We start from the raw sequence: 24,974 nt of genomic DNA, 5'->3' as shown, positions 1-24,974 counted from the left end.
TATCTGAACTGATATGGAAAAAGGCCACATTAAAGTCCTCCACAATGCTGGATGCTCTTTTCTTGCTTTTGTGACAACCGTTGTAAGGGGACCAAAAGAACTGACCGGAATCTTTGGTTGAGGTCCTGTGCATAAAAGAGTGGAGCTAGCAACCACTAGCCATTAAAGGTATGTTTGCTTTGAACTCTGGGCTAGTCGAAGACCTCAGAGATGAGCATTTTTGTAATGTAGTCACGACCCTAAACCATTCAGTGATTTATAGACCAGTAGCAGAACTTTAAAGTTCAGTCTACAGCGGACTCAGAGCGAGTGTAGCGCCTTCAGGACTGCGGTATTATGTTCTGATGTGAACCCGAACGGCTTTGGAAACAACAGAGTGGTATTCATACTTCCAAACCGTACCGTGACGAACCAATACGACACTACACTGGAAATGGGCTTTGATGATGTCCCAGTGGTATGTACGACTTTGTGTTACTTTCACATCGTTGGTATTTAACCTGCTGAATTGTACCATGATAAGTCACTACGATGCAGTAAAGCCTCATTAGGCACAATGACCGTAATCAGCTGAGTCAGGCTAGTTTCAAAAATACACAAAACAAAGAGGATCCGATCTTATTGTGAGCCCCGCAGAGCGACTGCTAAATCCGGCGCCGTGTTGCTAACAGTTCCTCATGAAAAATTAAGCGGCAATAGCGCTCGAAGGACGCGCAAACCTGCGCGTGCAACGCAATAAATAAAACAAAAGCGCCACTGTGTGATTGACACATCATTAGACAGGTATGAATTATTCAATATTCTGCAATCATATTGCTTCGTCAAAGGATCAACATGCGGGGCGAGAGCGCGGGCCCAGGGCACCTGATTGCGACTCACTTCCCCTTAGAAAAAAAAAAAAAAAAAAAAAGTGTCAGTCATTAGCGACGGGAACAGTTGGGCTCGATCTTCAATCCTGTTCCTCGAGGGCCGGTGTCCTGCCTGTTTTCCATCCCTCCCCGCTACGGATATTCACCAAAGGTCTGCAGAAGCTGGATAACGATCCTGATCATTTGAATCAGGTGTGTGTTGCGGCAGGGACGGATGGAAAACAGGTAGGACACCGGCCCTCGGGGAACAGGATTGAAGACCCCTGTACCCCTGCACTGTAATACACAATATGCGACTGACGTCATTCTCTTTGCTCTTATGGTGGTCTTCTATTTATCCTTTCATGGTCCGGGTCTCGCTCCGTTTGCTCGCCGTTTCAAATTTGACAACTGTCATTACTACCATATTTTGTGTCATTTAGAGGGACTCTCTCTCTTCAACAGAGAAAGAACATATGAAGCCAAGATGAAAGGTTTTTATCGTTAAACCCAAATCATTCGTATTACCGTTTGAAATGTTACAACTCTGAGACAGTTAGCAAAAATCTGTGAATAGTTTATCAGCTTCTCCAAATAAAACATAATGAGAAAAAAAGATGCCAGCTACAGACATTGTTTTAATTGTTTTTTTATCCGTGAACTGTTACATCCCTTACTGCAATTGCCCTTAATTAAAAACATCATTATGGAAATGATTATTTATGTATCTGTAGTGGTTAATACGCCAGTACGTAGTCGCTCTTTTACCCAAATGATATTTTAAATGCGATAATCTGCCCATAACTCCTAATAGAGTGTGGTTTCAAGCACTTGCCGATGCACGATGCTCCCGTCTCATTTTTTAATGACAGCTAGCCTAATAAATGCGCTCAACTCTGCATGTACGTGCATACACTCCGGCAACAAGGAGCGCACACAAACGATTGGTCGCGTCTCTGCGCATCCATCAGGCGATGAGCAACGCGGCAAATCAATTTGCAGCTGTCGTGGCGTCCCCGAGCTGCCATGCGCATATCAAACATCGGCAGCCATTGCTATCCGCTGAGTAATGATTCCGGAATGTTATTAGCACTCCTGTCGCAAACGAGGCACCTGCTACGACTTCCTTCTCTTCCGTCGCTGAGGGTCGCCGCCCCCCCCCCCAAAAAAAAATTTTTTTTTTTTTTTTTTTTTTTTAAATCGCCGCTTAACTCATTCACTGCCAGCCATTTTCAAAACTAGCCTTGGTTGCTCTGCTTACTTTTCGTTAACTATAACAAGTGACTATCCTCATCATGTTTTCACTATACAGCCTAAAAGGTTCCAAACTGCAGCTTCGCAGAGCTCATCCGGGCGGGCTTGAAAGGTATTTGCCTTGTATTTATGAGCGCCATGAAATAAATAGCTCGCCGATAATCCGTCACCGAGCAGTCGGGTTCGGTGTGTAATTCACGACACCTGTTCCCCGAGTCCACGTCGTCGACCAGCTGCTTGCTGTCGCAGCCCGTCTAGTTGCAAATCTTTCCTGCTGCTGCTCCGCCCTTCCGAAACTGCCCGAGCGTGCTTACGTGTTTAGCTGTTATTAAGATGCTCCATCACAGTTGATAGGCTTCTTGCTTTGCTAGAAAAAAAACCAATTAAAAATCCAGGAGAAGTTGGAGAAAGTTGGACAGGATCGGTAGAAAAGTGACAAATTTCAGACATCCGTCAAAACAAGTCGCTAGCTGCACGTTAGCCGGCTCGTTCAACCACAAATTGGGGAGGAGGGAGTAGAGTGGGAGGGGCACGGCAGAAGTAGGAATCTTTCAATTTTTCTGGAAAAACAACCAGAACGACCTGCGCTCTCTTTAATACTAGCCACAGTTCTAACCCCGTGTCACAAATTGTTTGGCCCGAACTGACCAGCATGCATTAGCGTCCAAACCACTACTTTGCCATCCGAGGTGAGGCCGCTGGGTTGTGTGCGTGGATGCTTTTCGAGATGAACTGAATGCACTTAAAAGTGAACTGTATGCTTAGATTTGTGTCTGTGATGATACGCCGCTGAAACACATCGATCTCGGTGGAGTTCCGCACTCCGCTGAGGAACATTTCTGACAAAGCGGCCCGAGCACTGACACGTCTCAGCAGAATGCATGTATCAAATATGCAATCAAAGCGACAAAGGTAGCTCAACTAAGAACGACAAAAAGATCATGTGACAGTTTCTAGTGCTATTTTGAACAAAACCCAGTGGACAGTCGACACTTTTATTTTGTCGAAATGGTGCATACAACTTATTTTTCAGACAATAAGTCTGAGCTAAAGGGCATTTCCTTTTAGCTGAGTTTAGGGAAATCACAGCATAAAACGTTTCCATCGACTCCAAAGTAGCCACAGCAGTCAGTGCATGTTCTGTTCCGGCATAGTTGTGACCCTCACGACTCACCTCTCGACGTGGTCCAGATTCCCAGAGACGCCCAGGCCGCCGATGGCGTACAGTTTGCCGTCGTAGACCAGGCTGTTGTGTCTGCAGCGGGCCACCGTCATGCGCGACACCAAGTTCCAGTTGTCCAGCAGGGACATGTAGCACCACACGTCGGACAGCATCACCCCTGACTCTGTGCCACCTGCAGAAAAAGAGAAATACAGTTGTGGCGTTTTTTTTAATAAAAAGCACAGCACTGCACAGTGACCCACCACAACCTGGCGAATGATTTGCACGTTTTTTTTTTTTGTTTTTTTTGTGGTAATCCATTCTCCGTCATTTGCCGAGAAACTCGCGTCACTATTTTTGTGCTCAGGCCAAAGGTGCCAAGGAACTGTTTTCAGTTATTTGAAGAGCTTCATTTAGACAAAAATAGTACTTTGACGCTTTTGAGGGGTATCATACTTGAAGATTTTCACTATTGGCGGCAGGGCTCAATCCCTACAGCGTGTTGTATAAAAAAAAAGAAAGAAAGAAATTGGTCTCATAAAATGTAATTAGTCTACATACATACTGTAGTATCCGTGTGTTGGGTGCGTGCCTTTGAAAGGCGTGGCCTAGTGAGCGACTTCAGGAGGTGGAGTCGGGTCGGCCGCTTAGTCTGCGTGTGAGCGTCTTGCCACGGGTTGTGGCCTACAGCGGCTCTCGATGACTGGCTGAATTTTGGCTCACAACACAAAGTGGAAAAAAAAAAAAAAAAAAAACGTCCAGGTGTCGTTGGGTCACTCTTAAGTCAGATCACAATGTTAATTATGACGATGTCATTTAAGTAGAGAAGCAGTGGGAGCTGATTGGCCAACCTGGTATAAAAACAGTGATTTCCCCACCGGCTTGTCGGACTCCCGGCGGGCGGACACAAAGGCGCCGCTTGTTCCGGCCGCCAAACACACATTTCCATTTATATGAAAAGGAGAGCGTGAGAGTGAGCGAGAGCAGCCTGGAAGACCAATCGTGTCGCGGCGTCAAGGTGAGCGTGCGGCCGCCGCGCTGAAAAGCGGGCGCAAATGGAGCGTGGCGGGAGAAAAATGCCGTCATGACCAAAGGGGGGGGGGGGGGGGGGGTGGAGCTTCGACGCGACATGGAGGATGAGCGAGGCGCGTCGCCCTTTTCGTACTCTTTAAATAGTTACGGGATGGTTAGTTTCAACCTTACAATTTTGGATCTGGATAAGTCACAAGAGTGCATGAGAATGAGTTGAAAATGAAGTGGCTGGGCTCAAAAGGAAGGCTCAAGATGATCCGACGAAATTGGAATTGTCACAACGTTTTCCGTAAGGTGGAATAGCCACGGCGGCGCACGCCGACCTGATAGGTAGATGTTGTCGCCGGCCGAGATGACGCTGAAGAACTCGCGGTCGTAAAAGGGCAGGCTGGCCAGCGGGTACCACTTGCTGTTCTGCGGGTTGAAGCAGGTGACGGCCGTCAGGGAGCGCTGGCTCATCCCGATGGCCTGCCGGCCCCCCACCAGGACGATCACCTCCGCCACACCTGCGAGAAACAATCGGAGAAGGGTGATGGAGGCGGCGACCGTTAAAGTAACTTCTGTGTGTAATACCCTTCCATACCATCGGCGGCGGCGCTCACCATTTCTCATTGTTGGAAAAATCCAACCGGAAAGCTGTTGGCCGGGGGCGGATCGTAACAACGTAAACAATGCGTTCGGCTCGATTCTTCGCTCGCGATGAACTCCCGCGCCAAGTAAACCCTCACCTTCTTGACACGGTATTGTGAAATACTTACATTGTCAACCCTCGCTCTTGTACTTGTAAGAAGATTAAGGCAGCGGAGGCGTGCTCACCGTTTATCCGCCGTTGGCTGATTTGCTAGCTAACAGCCAATCGGCGTGACCAAACGTCACGACTGGCGAACGCCGATTCCACGTGCGGAAACGCCCCCAAGACGCTCACAGACGGGTTTCCGACGACACTACGACGGTGGCCGCTACACCAAGCAGACGGGCGCATTCGGACGCTTCGCGACCTCCGACCTCGGTTTGGTCCATCGGGGCCTTTCAAGAAGGCGCGCACACTCATACGCATACGCGCGGAGGGCCGTATAAAGACAGCAGTGATCCAGAACACACAAACAGGCTGGCAGGCTGCCAATAAGCGACAAGGCAGCCGCCAGACACCAGTGAGCAGTGTGTTTGAGAGCAGCGGGCGGGCGGGGGGAAGAATGATGAGGCAGCCTAGATGAGTGCTGTGCCGGAGGGGGACGGTTGGCGAGACGGCCGGGATTGAGAAAAAAGTAAGGGATGGAGGGCTAATCTTCATGGAGTGGGAAAATCAAGACCAACTTTATCTTTTCGCCCCCGATCGATAGTGCCGCTCGCTCAAGTCTTTTCGGTCCTTCTTCCTTTCGGTCGCAAAACAACAACAAATGAAGCGCGATCCTTCCCCCCCCCCCCCCCCACCTCCAAAGTTTTCTCGTCAAAGCCGCTAGAACAAAAAAAAAAGCCGAGGAGGAAGACGGCGGACAAAAAGGCCGACAGTGAGCTAAGCCGACAGCCTGTAGGCTGAGTGGACGTTTTTCCGGGGTGAGGCTTTAAGAGGCTCCTTGATGGATGAGACGGGCGAAGGGGGTTGAAGGTGTTTTTTTTCTATTCAAGATGAAGCTAGACACTACATCAAAACAAAAGAAAAAAAACAACCATGATGGTGGAGCACTCGTAGCCCTTTCAGGTTTAAGTCGCGCAGAGCCGTGACGGGTCTGTTTTTGATAGGCCTCCAAAAAGCCCCGGACAGCAATCGTTCAATTCATTTGACACGTATTTTTTGTATGACGTGAACGGACGGACGCGTGCAGCTGATGTTTAAGTAAACAGACGGACATGTTTGCAGGATGCATTCAGTGGGGAGTGGATAGATAATATTTCTCAGATCGCTCGATGGACACGTTATGTTTACATGGAGAGCAATAAATGTGAATGATGTGTGTGCGCGAATGGATTGACAGAAATTGAGCGCTGATCATCCGCCGCGCACGTGAGCGCACACGTCGGCTCCGGGCGATTTCTGCTTGGTTGCCCGCGTCAGCGATAGTCCACATCTGCCCGTCCGAGCGATCCCCGAAGCCTGGCGGATGAACACAACTCTATGCGGGCCTGCCTGTCAGAACGCGGGAGCGCTCGCAGGGGCCGGCGGTGGCCGTTTGGGTTCAGGTCCAGAGGTTGGGAGGAAGACGACGTGACGAGCTGATGTTTTCCTCCTGACAAGTTTAAAAGCAACGCACTTTGGGGAGGAAATAATCGTTTTTTTTTTTTTTAATAGAATTATGGTTTGTATTTGATTGAATTTGAATATACTTTTGCTTGATAACATTTGAATGTTATAAAATATTATAATATAAATATTTTATTGTGGTCTGTTTTTAATACTTTATTAAAAAATGCGTTTTATTTGAAATATTTTTGCAATTCTATTGGCATTTCATGAATATTCTAATTATATGATATTTTCATAGACACACTAAATAGATGTAACGATTAATCGAATATCGATTTGAAATCGATTAGCCCAGATTAACCGATTCGATTAATCAAGAATCGAGTAAATTCATCGAAAAAATGATGTCTTGAAACGTTTTTCTCATTCCAGATGCATAGCACATTTTGAATGTGTAGATCAAATTATGCTTTTGCGCCAAACATCATTGCGTATTGCGTTTGTGGATGGCGGCGGAACCACACTAGTGCACAGAGACAAGCATGGTAGCAATTTTTTTAAAAATCGAATCGAATCGAAAATCGGGAACTGAAAATCGAAAATCGAATCGGGACGTGAGTGAATCGTTACATACCTAACACTAAAATAAAAATACTTCATTGTACTGACCAAACAAGTTAATTATTTTATAAAATATTTTATAGTATTTATTATGAAATATTTGCATTTAATAAAATGTTTGTGAATGGACAGACGGTTGTGCAAAGCGACAAACAACTGCTCAGCTGTCCTCATGTCGCGCGCACCCTCTCATTTGTATCACATGAGCAAAAGCAAAAAAAGTACAGCGGCCCTTAAGGGATAAAAAGGTTGTGTGTGCAAAGTGAGTCGTCACACCTCCATCTTTGTTGTTGTCAGTCACCGTGAAGGAAATGCTGACATTAACGTCGAGCCCATCACGCTGTGACAAACTACTCCGTTGCCTGATACAGCAGCCACAAAAAAAGTCGGTTTGCTCATAAAAGTGACACATGTATTCATAAATATTGTGCAAACTGGAAGGCGGCAGATGCTGACACACAAACGCACTCGCGCACACACTTCTATGGATGTACTTATACACACACACACACACACACGCATGCACACGCACGCCGAGTCTCTGTATAGCTGTGGGAGACATTTATATCTCGCTGCAGGTCCATAACCATTATGTCTTATCACGCTCCCTTTTTACTCCATTTGCTCTCATTTGCTAACCCTGTGATTTGTCTCCCAGGGTGCTAATTTGCTATGACGACGTTGAAGGGGGGCCCACGGCACCCCCGTGATGGTGCTACCGAGTGCGTGTAAGTGTGTGAAAGTGTGTGTGAGAGCACATTAGGATGTTTGCTTTTCTACTCGGCCGCTGACTTGAGTCACTAAACGGCCCGAAATGCCCTCCAGCCAGTGCAATAAGGCGCAAAAAAAAAACAAAAAAAAAAAAAACACCACACCCCATCTCTGCCTCGCAACAAACAGCTGTCTGTGCAAACCCGAAAGTATCCGAACGCTCCCGCCGACGGACGTTCCTGTGCCTGTAATGAATGCGGGATGAGACGGCAGCAGCTTTGCGGGGGGGGTCCGGCGGGTCAGCGTTCCGGATGTGCTCCACCTAAGCTGGATTTATTTTCTCTGTGTCAAATTTATGAGTCCGCACAGGATGAGATTTTACCGATAAGCCGCGGGAACGTCACCAGCTCGCAGTGCGACTGAAAAACGAACACACGTCATCCGTCCCTTTTCCTGAAAGCCTGTCCTGTTCTGGGTCACATGGAAGCTGGAGCCTATCCCAGCGGATTTAATGTGCAAACACACCTGTCAATCACAGGAATGACACACACGCGCCCATATTCGATATACCTGTTTTTGTAAACATCCAAAGTGAATGAATGAACCTGCAGTACGTTTTTATATCAGATTCAAATACATATTCTCTCTTTCATTGTCGCGTGTTTCCTGTGTGGCTATTCACTCGACAATCGTACCATGTTTTTGCGGTTCAACATATTAGACTATATTATAGCCTCAAACCCGGGTCGCAATTTTAGTCTAGCTGCGTTTTGAACAAACGACGACGTCTATTCCAACACGGAGTGGCGGGAGAAATATAAAAAAAAGCCCGGCTACGTGTAGACAAGGCCTAAAAACAGTCTTGAATTACCCTGATACGCATGTTTTGATAAACAAAAAAGAACACTTCAGTCTTCAAAGGACCTTAAGTACAGTTGTTTTTTTTTTTCCGGGAACATTTAATTGTGAACATCACAGTTATCTCCGACAATTTAGGCCCCGACGAACATCCGCGTCGTAGTGAAGCCGACTTAGCGGTTGAGGATAAATGTCTTCGTTGCGCGTGAGGCGGGAAACCCCGGAGAGAATCGAGAGTGGCGCAAGCAATCTCACGCCGCATTTACTCCCGGAGACAAACGGCGAGGCTTAATAATTACTCTGAGCCGGACAAGAATCAACAAAGTCGGGGTTAAAACGCTTTTAATTGTCTTTCCGAGCCTGTGACAGCTTCACCTTGCCGCCTGCTTGAATGCAGACACAACAATTTCAATTAAGTCGGGGTTCAACGCGTGTTAATTGGGACGCCGTCCAAAAAAAAAAAAGAGGAGAGGACGCCGGCAATCCGGATATTTTCCCGCTCTCGCTACAAGGTGATCAGAGTTGTAGGCCAAAATCGGACAATTCAACTATCATGACGACGGCTATCAAGCCATCATCAAATTTTATTTTCGAACGATCGGAACAACAAATGCCGTCTTCGGACGAAAACCGCCTCAAACATTTTCGACATCACATCATCAACGTTAGCCTCGAACTCAACCGTACAGCACACACTGGGATTTTTGAAGGCTTATTCATTAGCATATTGCCTGTGTGTATACACACACACCCACTCGGGCGCACGCACACACACACACACACGCTAAGTCCACAGATTGACTTGCTCAGCAAGAAGTACTTCACGGATGGCAGTTCTCTTCTTTTTACGCTTGACAGTCTTATCAACAGAGCTCAGGTGGCGCTCCATCTGCTTACGCGCCTTTTTCAGCACACACGCGCGAACACCACACACTCTCTCAAACAAACACGTGAACTCAAACACACATTCAAGGACTAAACCATCTGCCCTTTTCCACAACTTTCACTTTGTTTGGAGCATTCTAATTTCTCTGTCTGTTATCGACCTGAGAGCTTTTTTTTTTCAGGCTGCCTTTTTAAAAAAAAAATTTTTTTTTGAATGTAATATATCCTACCATCGCTAGTTAGAACCCGCTATATTGTATTCATTTTGCAAATGACACAAGTTAAAGCTCCGCTAGCGAACTTAGCTTAGCATGCTGCAAAGCGCATCGACATGGCTAAGCAGTGACCGCGTTGGAGTTGTCATGTGAGGTGATTATTGAGGGAGATGTGGAAGAAAAACAAATAAGGACCAGGCGAGCGTGACAGTCGCTCGCTGCTGCATCTTTTTTTTTTTTTTAAATAAGTCCTCACATCCGCTGGCAGCGGAGCAGCCATTGATATCCGAGCGAGCCACTCGTGTTTGCGAATGGGACAAGACCCTGGCTTATATGAAGAGCAATATCAAAATATTCTTTACTTTGAAGCCAGCATAGTGTCCAAACAAGTTTGGCGAACTCAAGTGCGATGTGACGAGGCGTCCTTATCGCTGTTGGACATTTTCCACGGCACGGGGAGGGCAGGGGCGGCGATTCCCCAAGTAATCGATGGGAGTCATCAATAGCATCGTCGATTCCAAAAAGATGAGTTTGTGGCAGCCCTAGAGCAGTCACTTTTGAACCTTTTACTGTATTTGATGGTCATTTCACACACACACAGCCCACTGAGCAGATGGCACGTCATGCTTTCCAATTACGAGTTAATACGCGTAATTGCAACACGCAAATACGACCACACGGCGTGCGCGTCGTTACGTGTAAGGAAAATACAAACACAAATAAGAGCCTCCCCGTTCATGCTTGCTGAATGAAGCAAACGACTGCTTCAAGTGACCCCGGCGAGCGTGACGATGTGCGGCGAAGTGCTGGTTGTACAACACCTGCGCGTTTGAAAAATGAAAATATCATAAATCAATACGCGTCGCAATGTTCCCGCGGTGTACTCCGGCAGTGCTAAATGGCCGGGCCTTGATACGTGTTGAGTAAACATTCCCGTAGGTTAGGGTTAGTGCATTGATTTGATTCGCGGAGAAGCTGGCTCGTTATAATAGCGTGTCCCCCGCAAGGTCAACAAAGTGCTTTTGTGTTGTTTCCTTAAGAGCACAAAGCGCATGTGACGCGCAAGTCACATGCGTTGCATTTTTATGTACAAGTTAGGGGAGTACAAAGTGCAGCCCGGGGGATCCATTTGCAGCGCTCTTAAAATTAAACAAGGCATCGCAAGGTGAAAATAACAAAGAAATTACATAAAATAAATAACGAATGAATGTTTTAGGAAATTGCATATTTTTATACTTTAAGACAATGTTAAAAAATATTTTAAAATGTTAAAATAATGTTAAAATGAAAATATTTATTGTATACTTTATATTGTGTTATTGAATTACTATTATTTTTCTCAAAATTCAAATTGTTTCAACAATGGAAAGATATCACATTTAGTGAACTGTATTACTACTTATTTCATATTTTGTACTTATTTTTTGGTATACTTAAACTTCAACATAGCCTACTAAATACATCAAATTGTTTTATTGGCATTCATGATTATTTTAGCATTATAAGCTGAGCGGTAGAGTAGGTTTTTTTTTTTGTTTTGTTTTTTTTCAAATCTTTCTAAGTGCTTAGCATACATTGACCTCCGGTATAGTGGATTGGTTCTAAGCATGTTTTGCTCAACACAAGGTTAAGTGGCCCCTTCTCTTGTTCCGTATACACGGCTCTCAGTGGAAAAGCTTAGGACGTCCCTGATGGACATCAATTACACTAAGTATCGTTCATTAGAGTTTGGGAAATGACATCGGAGAGTGCGCTCTTGCTTTCACTTTCAAAGACGGCTTACACTCCGGACAGATTTAATGCAACACACACGTACACACGCACACACACTAAATATAATACACGGCAATGACCCATTACCTTCCCGGTGGGCCAAAATCAATACAAGACGACGTCTCCTTATGGCGACATGACCTCTCTGTCACCTTGATGCCGCACAAAATGAATAGTGTGCATGGCCTTGTGTAATGCCGTGTAGTGTTGCCAGTCAGCTACGCACTTTACTTTTTTTTATCCAGAGTAGTTTCAATCAACTGCCATCAACACAAACAGTGTTTTGGGATGTTTTTGCCCTTTCATGTTGACTATTTTCATTTCATTTTCAATTTTCTGCCATGTGAGGCAGTTGCATTTTTGTGAGTGCAGTACAACCAAAATGTAGTACTTAATTCTCAGAAAATGAGCAGCTGTATGCTCCTTGCTTGTGAAGTAATGTCAGAGTGGAAACGAATCGATGTTAGCCATGCTAGTTAGCTGGTTACCTGCCTCGGTGTTGACTATAGTATTTATGTCAATTATTGTAAACATGCTAACTCTCATGTAACGGGCAATTTAATTTGCCTGCGATAACGACTCCAAAACAAACGTTACCTGCAGAGAGTCTCGGTCTGGTGCGTGGCGTCTGCATCTCCTGGCGCGCATGCGGCAGCATGTGGTAGCGCTTGGCCTCGTTGACTAGGTCACGGCACGCCTCCGACGACTTGATCAGCTCCTCGTTGTCAACCACGTTGAGCAGGTAGGAGGGGTGAATGAAGGGCAGTCGTACCGACGCCAGCAGATCGGACAGGTGCTGGAAAAGCAGAACTATTACAAATGGAATCCTTTACCCTGACCAGTGAACACTTTTCATTATCAAGAGTCCTGGAATATTTGCTACGTTCATTAGCTGTTCTTCCCCCCGCAGGCTGGTTAAAATAAGATGTAGGAATGATTTTTGGGCTATTTTAATGTCTCATTATAAAATTATTAATTGATTTCTTAGCAAAGTATTAATAAAACCTAAAATTGGATGCATACATTTAAACATTCGGTATTAATTATATTCAATAATTGTTTCATCATTACGTTTTAAATAAATAGACTGTATATTTGTGGGGAGTACAGACTCGTTTTAATTTTCAATGTATAAAATGGGCAGAAGCACAGAAGTTGCTTCATGTTCTAATTGAGCTACTCTTAATTTGAAAAGAAATATCTTCCTTTCACCAACGTTCCAACGCTTTGCCACCTAGTGGTAGAAAAATTACCTCACCACAAATCTATGACTCAATGTTTTACACTCCTTTTAACTGTATAGTAATACATCTTTTAAATGTCACATAACTTTTTAATTATTATAAAATTGCTGTATCGATGAACGAAAGGTAAAACATTATTTGTATGAGATGAGATTTGACCACATTTGACCACTTTTGTTAATCAACCCGAGCATAAAAAACTTTGTTTGTTTTTTTCCGGAATATAATGCACTAATTTATTTTCAAGAAATCGGTTAAATAGTTGTCAGTAAAATAATGATAAATTGAAAAATTGAAAAATGATCAAAATACAATTATAAATTTGAATGAGTAAAATAAACTATTTGAACTTTTTCAAAAATCAAATGTGTTTAATGTGTGACATATGCAGCGGTACAGTTGCCAAGGCAACCTCATCTAAAGCTACAGAATGTGTATGACTGTTTAAGTGTGTCGGCGTGAACCCCCGTGGGAGGCTGGGCTAGTACGACAGCAAAAGCTGTAAACAAGCTGCCGCCGAGTGTCACAGCGGCGGGCAGAGGCTGACCGGGGTGACCTCGAACGGCTCGGTGCCATGCGGCCCAGCTGGACAGGGGGTGAAAAACAACAGACTCCCAGACAGAAGAAGTCAATAATAAGCCAAGCGTCTCTCCTCACACACCTGAGTTCCACTTTGCTCTCTGACAAGCTGAGTTTGAAAATTCAGCCCCGGAAGACAGTTTCACTTAGCAAGCTGCAATTTGGTAGGCATAGCTATCATGAGTAGAACTACAAGGTCTCAAGAAGTCAGGCCTGCAAATGCACAAAAAGTCTGCCATTTTGGATTCAAAGTGGACATTTAGCGTTGATGTTTGAGGACTCTGGTAAGTTGAGTTTGAAAATCAGCCAGATTCACTTAACGAGTTGAAATTTGGTAGGCATGTCTATCATGACGAGGCCCACAAAAAAGTCTCAAGAAGCCCATGCCTAAAATGACACAGGATACCTGCCATTTTGGTTTAAAAGAGTCAATTCCGGATCATTGAAGTTGTACTTCAAAAAGTGAATGTATCAAAACAAATTCAGGCCCCCAAAGCCATTAGTAACACGAATTTTGGTAGGCATGTCTACCATGAGTAAAGTCAAGTACTCGTCCTTCAAAATATTAGAAGAAAAAAAAAAAGGTTTCACTTAGCAACATGAACTTTGGTACGCATGTCGATCATAAGTAGAGCCACAAAAAAAAGACTCCATGACCAAATACATTCAGATAGTCTGCTTGGACCAGAACAAGGCAGTTGAAGGCAGTCACCGCAAGATTTAAAAGCACAGTAATTGATGTGCAAACCGTAAATAAGAATTCATATTTATACTCTTATCTATAGTGATATGGCAATACATAAATAAAGATCAACTAGCAGAGAGTTTGTTCCAGTGAAAAGAGAGGCCGGAGGGAGGAAACGCGGCGGGAGGGGGGGGGGGGTGTGTGGGTGGAGCGGACGCGAGGGCGCCCGTCACGACGGACATCTGCTGATGACATTTCCTCTCAGCGAGCCCCGCAGATGGGACTGTCGGCTATCGTCACCCACGGGGGAGCGCGCCGTCTGCCAAAACAGTTTATCAAACAAGCCGCACGGGTAAACACGGGTGGGACCTGGCAGATTTAAGAAGCGCTACTTCCTACTCTGGGCGGCTGACCTTCAGAGCTCAATTGAAGCTTTTTGCAGCTCTGGTTCAGCCAGGTGCCGCCCTACAAGTGTCATTGGAGATAACGTGTGGGTGAATTTGGAGATGTAAGCAACAGTTTAGGGATAAAGTGATTTTAGACTTTATTTATTTTATTTTTTTTTAAAGAGTTTTTCAAATGCTGAATGCTGGCAGTGACTCAACTCACAAGCACACAACAAGCATCGGCTTTTAATAATTGTGTGTGTGAGACTCTCGGCTTGATTACACTTCACAAGACCAGTATATTTCTTTAGATTCAATCTTATTATGGTCTTATTTTCACATGTTACAACACGGTGCTCTGTTCCTTTATTAAACTACATAAGAAATATTGTGGTGTTTTTTTGGGGTGCTGCAATTGATTGAAACCCCCGGTACAGCAGGACCGCGATTCGTGAGCCGCAATACGGCGGGGGATTACTGCAATCCTCGATAAAGTTTGAACTGTCACAATGCGACCGGCAAAAAGGATGAATCCATCGACTGATGCGAAGAGGAGGAGGTTGCCATGGCAACCGGCGCTGGGATTTCCAAAAAGCAACTGTCAGTTGCAGACAAGCTCTCGATACGGCACTTGACTTGCTTTTTTTCTTTTTCCCCCCCTTCTTCCCTAAACTAAACTTTCTGGGGAACAGGAGAGAAAGGAAGAACAGAATGACAAAACAAACGCTCGCGTAGTGTGTATGTAATCTACAAATCCGCCCGCCCCCCCCCAAACCGCATGTGCATCTACTGTGGTCCCCCGCTTCTCTCACCAAACAAAGTTGGAAACTGCAGGAGAACCACTTCAGATGGGCGACATCCGGCCTCGGCTAAAAACGGAGGTGGCACGGTAGACACACAAATATGCTAAAATACAACATGTCTGTAAATGAACATTATTCGAGACCAAAATGCTAAGGTGATGTTATGTGACCTATCATGAGCATTTCTGATTAACAAGTATACCCTTGGTCACTTTGCACATTTACGAGAAGAAACCAACATTAGGAGGAATGCAAAATCACTCGTCTCTTCCCAAGCTCGCAAGCAAGCTCTCTCTCCATCGCCACTCCTCGCTCGTCCTCCTACGCTCACAATGGAAATGAGATGCACGCTTGCTGCGAAGACTCAAGCTGTCAGTCTCCGTGTTGGGAAAAAAAAAGGAGGCCACAAATAAAGTTCTGCTTAGCTAGTTGTCTGAATTATCGTCACTACGAACACCGGGGGGCAGTGTGGGGTTGCAACAGCAAACGCGTTGAAGGTACGAGCGACAAAAAGGCGCTAGTCTTTGCCGCGATGCTAACGTGTCCATGCTGCAGGTGTGTTGACGATGTTTATTTGGCAATCACGGTGTTTGTGGAGGAAAACTGGCTTGTAAAAGTGCTAGGGCTAGTCTCGTTTCTGTATAGAAAAGGCGAAGCAAATTTGTGAAATTGCTCTTAAGAGTAAAGGCGATATTCTACTATACGCAGTGATTTATACAGCCTTTATTGTATGATGTCAGACAACTGCAACTGTACCTCTATTTGCCGTTTTCCTATTGGGGTCTTAGAAATTTCCCATTTTACTCGAAAGCAGCACAAGCAGATTACAAACAGTACAGTTTGAATGCTATAAATAGGCTCGAGCTCAGTGTGGTAAGTACTAATAATGACCGCTGTGTGCTCAAAGGGGAACATCTCCGAGGGACATCACTCATCACATTCCCACCGGTCAACCGTGTTTGGGAATTGAGAGCGAGCGAGCGAGCGAGCGAGGCAGCGACAGACTCCATTTCTCTCTATCCTTGTCAAGCTCGGCGGCCATCGCTCTCTTCTTGCTCTCGAGTAAACGCGAGCGTCATCCTGACAGACGAATTGCGAGAGCTGTCACCTTCGTCTCCCCCGTCCAGACACCGAGACAAGCCTTTAAAGAAGAAAGACTTCGGAAAAGGACGCCATTTTTGGGCCGATTCAATACTGTAAACAATGAATTGAATAAACGTAACATTTAGGACATAACGGATTTTTTTTCCCCATAAGATGATCAAAGGTGAGCAAAGCAACGATACCGCTTCTTTTCGTATGCTGTATCCGATCAAATTGCGCTAGTGCAGTCCCCTAATTTTTTTAATTTGCAAAGTATTATTAGCAAGTAAAGGAAGAATTTTCCAAAATGTATCCATTTTTAGTTTTTGTTTGTCATGCTCATTTATTATGACAAGCATCATCACGCGAGTGCTAACATGGCCAACATATGGAATCTCTCCGCGGGAGGTCCGAGCTCATGTGCGGCAGCTACTTTTAGATTTTTTTTTTTTTTTTTCCCGCTTTTCTACTCTCTCAGGATGAGGAGACCATATGCCTGAACAACGTGACTCCCGACATGCAACTCTCCCTCGCTAATGGGCTCAGATAAGCACTCGGGCCACACAAACAATCCAGAGGGATGCGTGATACAATTATTCTTCACCCAAGTTTCCACTCTGCTTCTGTGGAATGGCAGTCACGCAATTAAAGTAGCATAGAGTTAGCATTTTGCTCAACAAGCTAACAAAAGCATCGCATTATTTTATGGGTAAAAGCGTGTTTCTTGGAGAAAGACATGGGTGCGGCAGTAGATTTTTTTTTTTTTCCCCCACATTCAAATAGTCAGAAATGTTCCTGCCACCTCGAAACTCGCTAATTTCAGCCATACAAACAAACATGTCCACAGACTTCTATACGTTGGCAGTTATTTGGAAAAGACAGCCACATGCTGCTTCATCCAGTCTAAAGGAAACTACATTAGCGCAGCCTGCTCCAGTCAAAATTTCCATTAAAGCCTTGCCAAGCCAAAATGACTCAACCAAATGGCACAAAGGGTCATGTCGCCCGCTCTGGTTTTGAAAAATAGACGACTCTCCTCGCATGAATAACAACACACATATAACACATCCAAAGTGTGCGCGGCCCCACAAACAAACCCATTCAACTGCAATGAGAGCGCACTGCACACATTACGCGTGAGCAAAATATGCTCGCGCTTGGCCACAAATGGTGTTTTTCGCCGTCTGCGTGACTATGTGTGTGAGTGCGTGTCAGTTGGAGAGGTTGTGAGCGAGGAGGGTAGCGAGGGGGTTGGTTGATGGTGAGTGGGAGAAAAGACGGGGGAGGGGATGGAGGGGGGGCGGGGGGGCGTCATGTCGCCCTGAGCCACGACTGACAGGTGCAACGCGTTTCAGCATGACTTCATTGGGAGAAAAGGAACACGTTCAGCTGCAGGACTCCTCGTTGCGCACGGGAAGACAAGTCTCGTCTCATAAGCCAAAACATTAAGTACACCCGTGAATGCACGGTGGTAGACTACTTTTATTTAAGTGGCCTGGAAATGATTATTTACAGCAAATAATGTACCATCTGCTCACCTTTAGGCACACCTGCACAATCTAATGACATCCAATGACCAGTATTAAAATATTCTGCCTTTTGCAACTAGAATTGCCTGGTTGTAGACCACCACATCATTCATTACCTGTTGAAATAAATGAAAATGCCATTCATCAATTCCGGCCTGCCCCCAAAACCCTCTTTAAAGCAGCACTGGGCAAGAAATCGACCTTAATCAATTTTTTTCACAACTCTTTTGATGAAACATTGACTTACAAGTATAGTAGTTGAATGGGACGTCATGCCCCGAGGGGGTCTGTATCATTTTTACTGGCACAAAGCAACTTTGAGGAGGATGGGATGGAACCCTGGCACACAAAAAAATGTCCTGAATTGCTTTACGGCATACTCACTTCCTCCTATCGCTATGAAGACGGCTCAGGATTTCACGACACTACGCGCTGGCATGCATGGGAAACGTGGTTGTTTTTTGTCAAAACACTACCGCTTTTGTCCACAAGGCGCCGCCATAATCAACAAAAACTGACATGACACAGTGTGGCTTTAGCAAGGAAAAATAGCACTCTATAATATTGTACTTTATAAAAACAGAGAGTATTAAAAAACATAAAAAGTATAAAAAAAACAAAAAAACAAACCTGTGCATCATGATTTAATGCCACAGTTCAATTAATTGTGTTGCTCCTTCTGTTGTGCCCACCCTGGCCACTCACTCAACTAAAACTGCCACTATTGATGCCAACCGTTAGAATGCCAATCATGTTTCGCACTGTTTGTTAGATAAGCCGACTTTCCAAAGGCAAAGCTACTGGGTGTTGTTTTAAATACAATAAGTGTCATTCTATCTGTTTGAGGTTTAGTTTGACATTAAACTTCAAATGAGGGGGGCATTAAACAGCTTGAAGCCTCTTTTTGACAAACTTTTCAATATTTGCCAAAGCGCTGTCATGTTTGCGCTACAAAGGCAAAGCAACTTGCACTTGCATTATCTAATCAAACGCCATGTAAAATAAAATTGGATTTTTCCCAAATGCAATGCGGTACACAAGCAGGCATGCTCCAAATGTTTAATTGTTGTTATAATATCAAAATAATGTTGGGATTGCAGCAGTATTAGCTTCCTGGCTTATAGGTACAGTAGGCTCCAGCCAGCGTAAGCCAACGCGGCTTTGACCTGCCCTGGATACAAAGTTGCCACGGTCGAGTGGGCGCGTCCATCTGGCTGCACACATCACGACTGAGCACGCTCTGGGAGCACACAGATGTCCGTGGAGGTCCGCAGTTCACTGGCCTGCATCCGATCCCCCTGCCCCACCCCCTGCTTTGCAAACAGCAGGCCACACGGACAGATTGGAGGAGACAACGGCGGCGTTTGCACTACATGCTCTCGCCGAGCCAATTCTATTTCGTGGCCTCAACATGTCCCCAAAAATGGCCAATTTTGTATTGTATCCAATACTGGTTCAGGAGCTCCCCCAAAAAAGTTTGGAGGAAAAAAAAAAAAAGTCAGCGCGCCACACCAGTTTCACCGATAGTCACATTGGGGTGAACATCTCTGTCCTAACAAGATCCATAGAAAAGTGGCAAGCGCCCGTGCCTGAAATTGGACAGGAAGCTGACCTTTTTGGTTTGAAGTAGCCATTTTGAGAACAATTCCAGAGCTCGTTTTAGAGATTTTTTTTTTTTTAAATGAGCCCAAAATGGAAGCAGAGATGTGTTTAAAAAGTAAGCCTTCAAAGCCATACATTCATTTGTCCTTTAGATTAAGCCCCAATACCGCGTAGATGGACTCGGCTAAACTGTGAAAATGTCACGATTCGCTGTAAAAAGCAAAACTCGAAGCCATGCCGTGCCTGAAAAAGCACAAGAAGCCTTCCATTTCGGTTCATCTTGGCCATTTCCAGAGGTCCTTCAAAGAAAAAAATGTCTTTCTGGAGATTTTACAAATGCTCAATGACAAATGGGCTTTTGCTTGTATTGTACTTTTCTACCCTCAAGATACTCAAATCACTTTATGACAAGGACACTTCAACATGGTTACTGGCTCAGCAAGCCAAAACCTTGGGTCGGGAGATAACCACTCTACCACACTTTATACCCTTTTGTCCCTTAGCAAACAATTTTAAGCCAGGTATCCTGGACAGACAAAACTCAATTGCAAAACTTTATCCACTGTGAGCGTTAAAGCTTGGTGATCAAAACTGCGCAATAACCGCCTTTGATAAGCATATGATGGAGACGTGAAAGTTTCCGGCAACGATTTTCCGACAGCGGTGACAGCGGGACACTCGTCCTCGCTTCCACTCAGCGGTCCTTTGTATCGCCGCCGCGCTCGTTCAATTACTGGAGGCCAGTCTGCCAAAAGCCTGAATGGGACCTCCATTAGGCCTCACGTCGACATTTCATTTCATAGCGGATCCTATCTGGCCAGGTGACAAAAGAGGCTGATTAATTGTCTCTTTGGAAAGTGGCCAGCGACTGTAACGCGGTTAAAAAGGACACTTAATGGTGTGTTTTGCCTGATAAAAAAAAAAAAAAAAAATTACGAAATAAGGCTGGCCCCGGCCATTAGCGGTAATAACAATGGCCCGGCACGACATTTGCGGTTCCTGGGCCAAATGAACACAGTTAAAGGTATTACTTCATGTGCTTATGTGGGACTCTCGTAATAAGCTGATGTAATTTTCTCCGTCTTTTCTCTACGGGTTTTTTTTGAATGCCAGAGCAAATTATATCAGAATGAATATCAGAGGACAAAAGTGCTGTGAGGCGGTGTGTGTGTGTGCGTGTGTGCATATTTAAACTGATTCGCCGCCGTCTAAAATGACAAAAATGACCCCATTTTACCTGCAACGTCGCTTTTAATTTAGCCATTGTCTTGCGAGTTCAAAAGCGCAAAAGACTCATCGCCACGTGCCGTTAAGTGGGGTTAATTGTATTTTTTGGGAGACGATGAACTTTGCGTCAGCCACAATCGTCCTTCAGAGGAGAATGAAACTTCGGCTGCTTTTACACCGCAGAGAAGAAGCGGCCGTCATTACTTTGTTTTGATGGACCAAACATCGGCATCCTTGGATGATGAATGGAACTTGAACCGAGCCTGATGAATGCAGTCAGGTCAAAATTTGCTCTGGAGTTGATCAGATAGCTCACCTGTGTTTTTATGATCCCCGCTTCTGATTTGAGATCATTTAGACAAATTGCCCGGAATTAGGCTGCTTCAAAACAAAATCAGCCACTAACGGTGCGATTTCCTAAAATCCCAAATAAGTGGGCACAAGTGTGTTCACTTTGACAGATTGAGCACACTGTTGGCAACAGGTGTTCGTTCAAGTGTATTTAATGGGAAGTCAACCCCAAAATATTCTTTACAATAATATGTTCTATGCGCCCCCACTAGTCTAAACACGGCATTCCGATTTTGCTTTTGTGTAATATGAGTTAAGAAGCTAAATCCACCCCTTTTTATCCATCTCAAGGGGCGGCCATTTTGTCACATGCTGTCGACTCAAAATTGACAGATGCACGTTTAAAAAAAAAACAAAAAAAAAACTATATATATATATATATATATATATATATTAGGTTTGTTTTTTTTTTTTTTAAACTTTCCAGGGTGTGCTACTGGGTGACTTTTGGAAGGGTCCCTGAAATACAAACAATTTCACCGCAATACACACTCTAATACTCTCTTCCATCTCTAAGCGATGTCCATGCCTCGTTTCCTTCCGCCATCAGACGCAAACTGACAGGGTAGCGGAAAGAGAAAATTGCATATTATTTACCCGCCGCGTTCAATATGCCACTTTTCCGCTATATAGCCCGCAGCTTAAGACACACAAAGCGGGGGCGTGCTGAGATGAATGCAAAGTCGCGCGCACACATACCGACTAGCTGACGGCTTAAAAGTCGCGTGGCGACATTGTGCCCTGACATGTCATTAAAAGTTGTCACAGGTTCCACAGGAGTGATTTTCCGCCTCGGGATGGAGCGCTGGTGGATGTGGACCGTGAATGCGGCACGATGGAAGCATCCGCAAGAGGCGCGTTTCGGTTCCCATCCGAGGAGGTCAGGGTACAAGATTCAAAGTCGCCTTTTGTTACGCTTGGATTGTTTCTCCCCATTTTTTTTTTAAATCCTTGCAATCTTCTGTACCTCCTTCTTCTTTTTCTTGGCTCAAATACAAGGTGACCCAGGGTCTCACGTCCCACGAATATGTGAATGGCTTGTTCAGACAAGCGGAAAAATGTCCCATTTTTTTCCATCCCCCAAGTCTACCTCTCCGGAATAACTCCGCTCTCCATTAGAGGGTGTGATTGCTGGACCGCACGATTTGGATTTGGACTCACGTGACATGCAGCGGACATCAGTTCGTCGTCAATGGTGGACGGCCCTGAACAACTTTGATAACGGCCTTGGATGCGTGACCCGCAATTATAAATCTGTCTAGTTTTGATCACAGAATTACAAATTTAGTGGGGAAGTTGCTAGAGGTTAGCCAAATAACATACTGCAGAGAGCGACAAACAAAGACATATTAGTTTATTATACTTTCTAGAATTGTCAGATTTTTTTTTGACCTATTGCGCATAATTTAAAAACTGAGATCTAACTTGTTCATCATAAGTGGTCGACACGCAACACCATCTTGCGTCTTGCACTATACTACAGTTTGGCACCTGTGCCTTATTTTGTTCAAGACGACACCGTGTGATGCTAAATATTAGTCACGACCGGCCATAATCGCTAGCACCTCGCTAAGACGGTAAGTACGCTGGACGATAATGCGATAGGACCGCAGATCTAAACGCAGAATCAGGAATAATGATGTAGGCGCCGACAGGGTAACATTGATTTTGGACGTCAGGTGGCGGAGGCTGCAGGCCAGGGCATGCGGACAAGTAGACCTCGCTCGGGATGGCTGACTCTTCCAATGACGGATGGCCGGCAATTTATCTGCTAATCTTCCTTCGGTTTTTAAACAGGCCATAAAAATCTGCGGATTTGTCTTCGCCACAAGAATCAATCAAAATCTCATGACCTGAGGTTTTAACCGTGCACGAATATCCGTCGATGCTCCGTTTGCTTTTGCACCGAACCAGGACGGAGATGACACTCCGACCTTGAGTCTTTATTACTGATTCTGCGTAACGTGTCAATTTTGAACTGCTCTTCCCTGCTGTCGATGTCCATCTTGAGGATGTAACCTTTGATTGTGATGAACTGACTCTGGGAATCGTCTAGCACCTCGCGGACAAACAAACAAACAAGGGCAGCAGCTGCGTGTTTGCCCTTTGCTGTCTCATGAGAAACCAAGACAACGTTCCGAAGGGCAAAACATTTTCAGAATTGGGACGGGTGTATTTAGCTTTCCTTACCTGAACTCTGGAGCCGGAGTCTTGTTTGATCCACTTGATGACCGTCTCGTACACCAACTCCTCGGCTTTGGTGTTGAGGCTGTCGTTGGACAAGTAGGCCACCAGGTCCTCCTTGGACACGCTCAGGATCTCCTCCTGTCCTGCCACCTGATCATCAACCATAAAAGTGGCCATTTTTTGGATGACTTTAGCCCTCGTGACACTGTTAATGAATCTGCAAGCTGACTTTGATTTGACCGAGGTATTTGCCGCTTGTTGCATTCTTGCTCTGAAACTCTAAAGAACATAAGTTGGGCATTGGGCCAAGGGGCTAAGTGTTGATGATGTAGACTTCATATTCTGCCTCAAACACCTTGCATCAAACATAGAAGAAAATGAATTATGATTCCTGATCCTGGACTTACCTCAGGGAAGTTCTGCAGCGCAAAGGCTTTGGCCATGTTGTGCAGCTCTGTGCAAGTCATGGCCTCAGCCATGGCCAGCACCCCCAAGCAGTTTGCTGCCGTCAGTTGTTTCTCTGCAGACCAGGATGAAGCAAGAGAAGAGTTACAATTTCAAAGTGCCTTTAGTAAACAATTCAAGATGGAAAACACAAATGTTACTAGTTCAGACCAATATAACTCCAAACAAAACAAAAGCCAATAGGAAATCAGGTCATTGACCAAAACTTGAAGAACAAGAAGAGAAAGAATCAGAAGAAGTCAAATCAGAAGACCCACGGGAGGAGAACACAGACAGATTGATTAGGTCGATAGTGAGATGGCGGACGTCGAAGACGATGTCGAGGGATTGTGTCACAGCTTATCAGCTTTCTCGCTGCCTCAACACGTCTAATAACTCCAAACGCCTCCCGGGACAAACAAACAGGGCGGGAATCGATCGTAGGGAGTAGGATTAGGGATTAGCCGGGGCACATTAAAGAGGTAGATCTTGAAATGACCAGCAGGGGGAGAGCTTATGAACCTCTCTGATCTTTGACAAGAGTTTGTTTTGGACAAACAATCAAAAGAGCAGAGGGAACTTTTGTAATCAACATGCAATCAGACGGACTGATAAAATGGCCCCATGAAAGAGGCTGATTAAATAATTGCCCTCGAGAGAGAGAGAGAGAGACCCGCGTCAGGCCTTTTTTTATTTTGATGGCCAAATGCGGCGTGCCCTAAAACAAATAGCGGTCAACAGAGGCAAAGCCAAAACACAAGGCAGCGGATGAATGATTCCACACAGAAATGGCCGTGTTCACAAGACAGTAAATTTGATAGTTTTCGTGAATTGTTGATGCCCTCACAGAGAACCAAAAGGCAGACTTCCTGGCTCCAAAATGACCCTCAAAAGGCCACACAAAGGCAAACTCAAAGTCAAACTGGGCTTTGGGATTAAATTCTCCCGAAAACTCGCACCCTGTGCTTAACTGTAGACTTACACTGCTAACTAGTGGCCTGGCATGCACACTGCGACCTGTTTACACATGACACTGAACCACTTTCAAGATTTTGATGCTAACAAATGTTTCCCTGCACGTAGCTGTCGCGTGGTGTGAATTAACATCAGTGAAAGGCAAAAGTGGGTCAAGAAGATGAGAAGACGCAAACATTTGACACACTGTTCCTCCTCTCTCAAGGACAAACACTTGTACCTGAACACACTGGCCCCCACCACCCCGCTCTAATGTGCTAAAATGTCATGAATCTTGTCGAGGCGGAATGAATTGACGTCTCAGAGGAAATGAAGTCTACAAATGGCTTCCATGTTTG

At 45.0% G+C, this 24,974-nt stretch overlaps 1 protein-coding gene across 4 annotated transcripts in view; it reads right to left on the bottom strand.

Moving 5' to 3' along the window:
* The window catches only part of klhl29 (kelch-like family member 29), a 145,283-nt gene that overhangs the window by 10,504 nt on the left and 109,805 nt on the right, over positions 1 to 24,974 (bottom strand). For all 4 annotated transcript variants that reach the window (XM_086019341.1, XM_086019339.1, XM_086019342.1 and 1 more), the window contains 5 exons: positions 23,625 to 23,737; positions 23,221 to 23,367; positions 12,139 to 12,337; positions 4,620 to 4,802; positions 3,277 to 3,457 (listed from right to left, as the gene is read on the bottom strand). In XM_086019341.1, coding sequence (XP_085875467.1) covers positions 3,277 to 3,457; positions 4,620 to 4,802; positions 12,139 to 12,337; positions 23,221 to 23,367; positions 23,625 to 23,737 — 823 coding nt within the window. The remainder of the gene's footprint in view (positions 1 to 3,276; positions 3,458 to 4,619; positions 4,803 to 12,138; positions 12,338 to 23,220; positions 23,368 to 23,624; positions 23,738 to 24,974) is intronic.

This window comes from Filicampus tigris, chromosome 20, assembly GCF_054856515.1.
Source record: "Filicampus tigris isolate MCC_2025a chromosome 20, RoL_Ftig_1.0, whole genome shotgun sequence".
NCBI lineage: Eukaryota > Metazoa > Chordata > Actinopteri > Syngnathiformes > Syngnathidae > Filicampus > Filicampus tigris.
The sequence above is the reverse complement of the archived record's forward strand: the minus strand, read 5'-3'. Positions and strand labels throughout refer to the sequence as shown.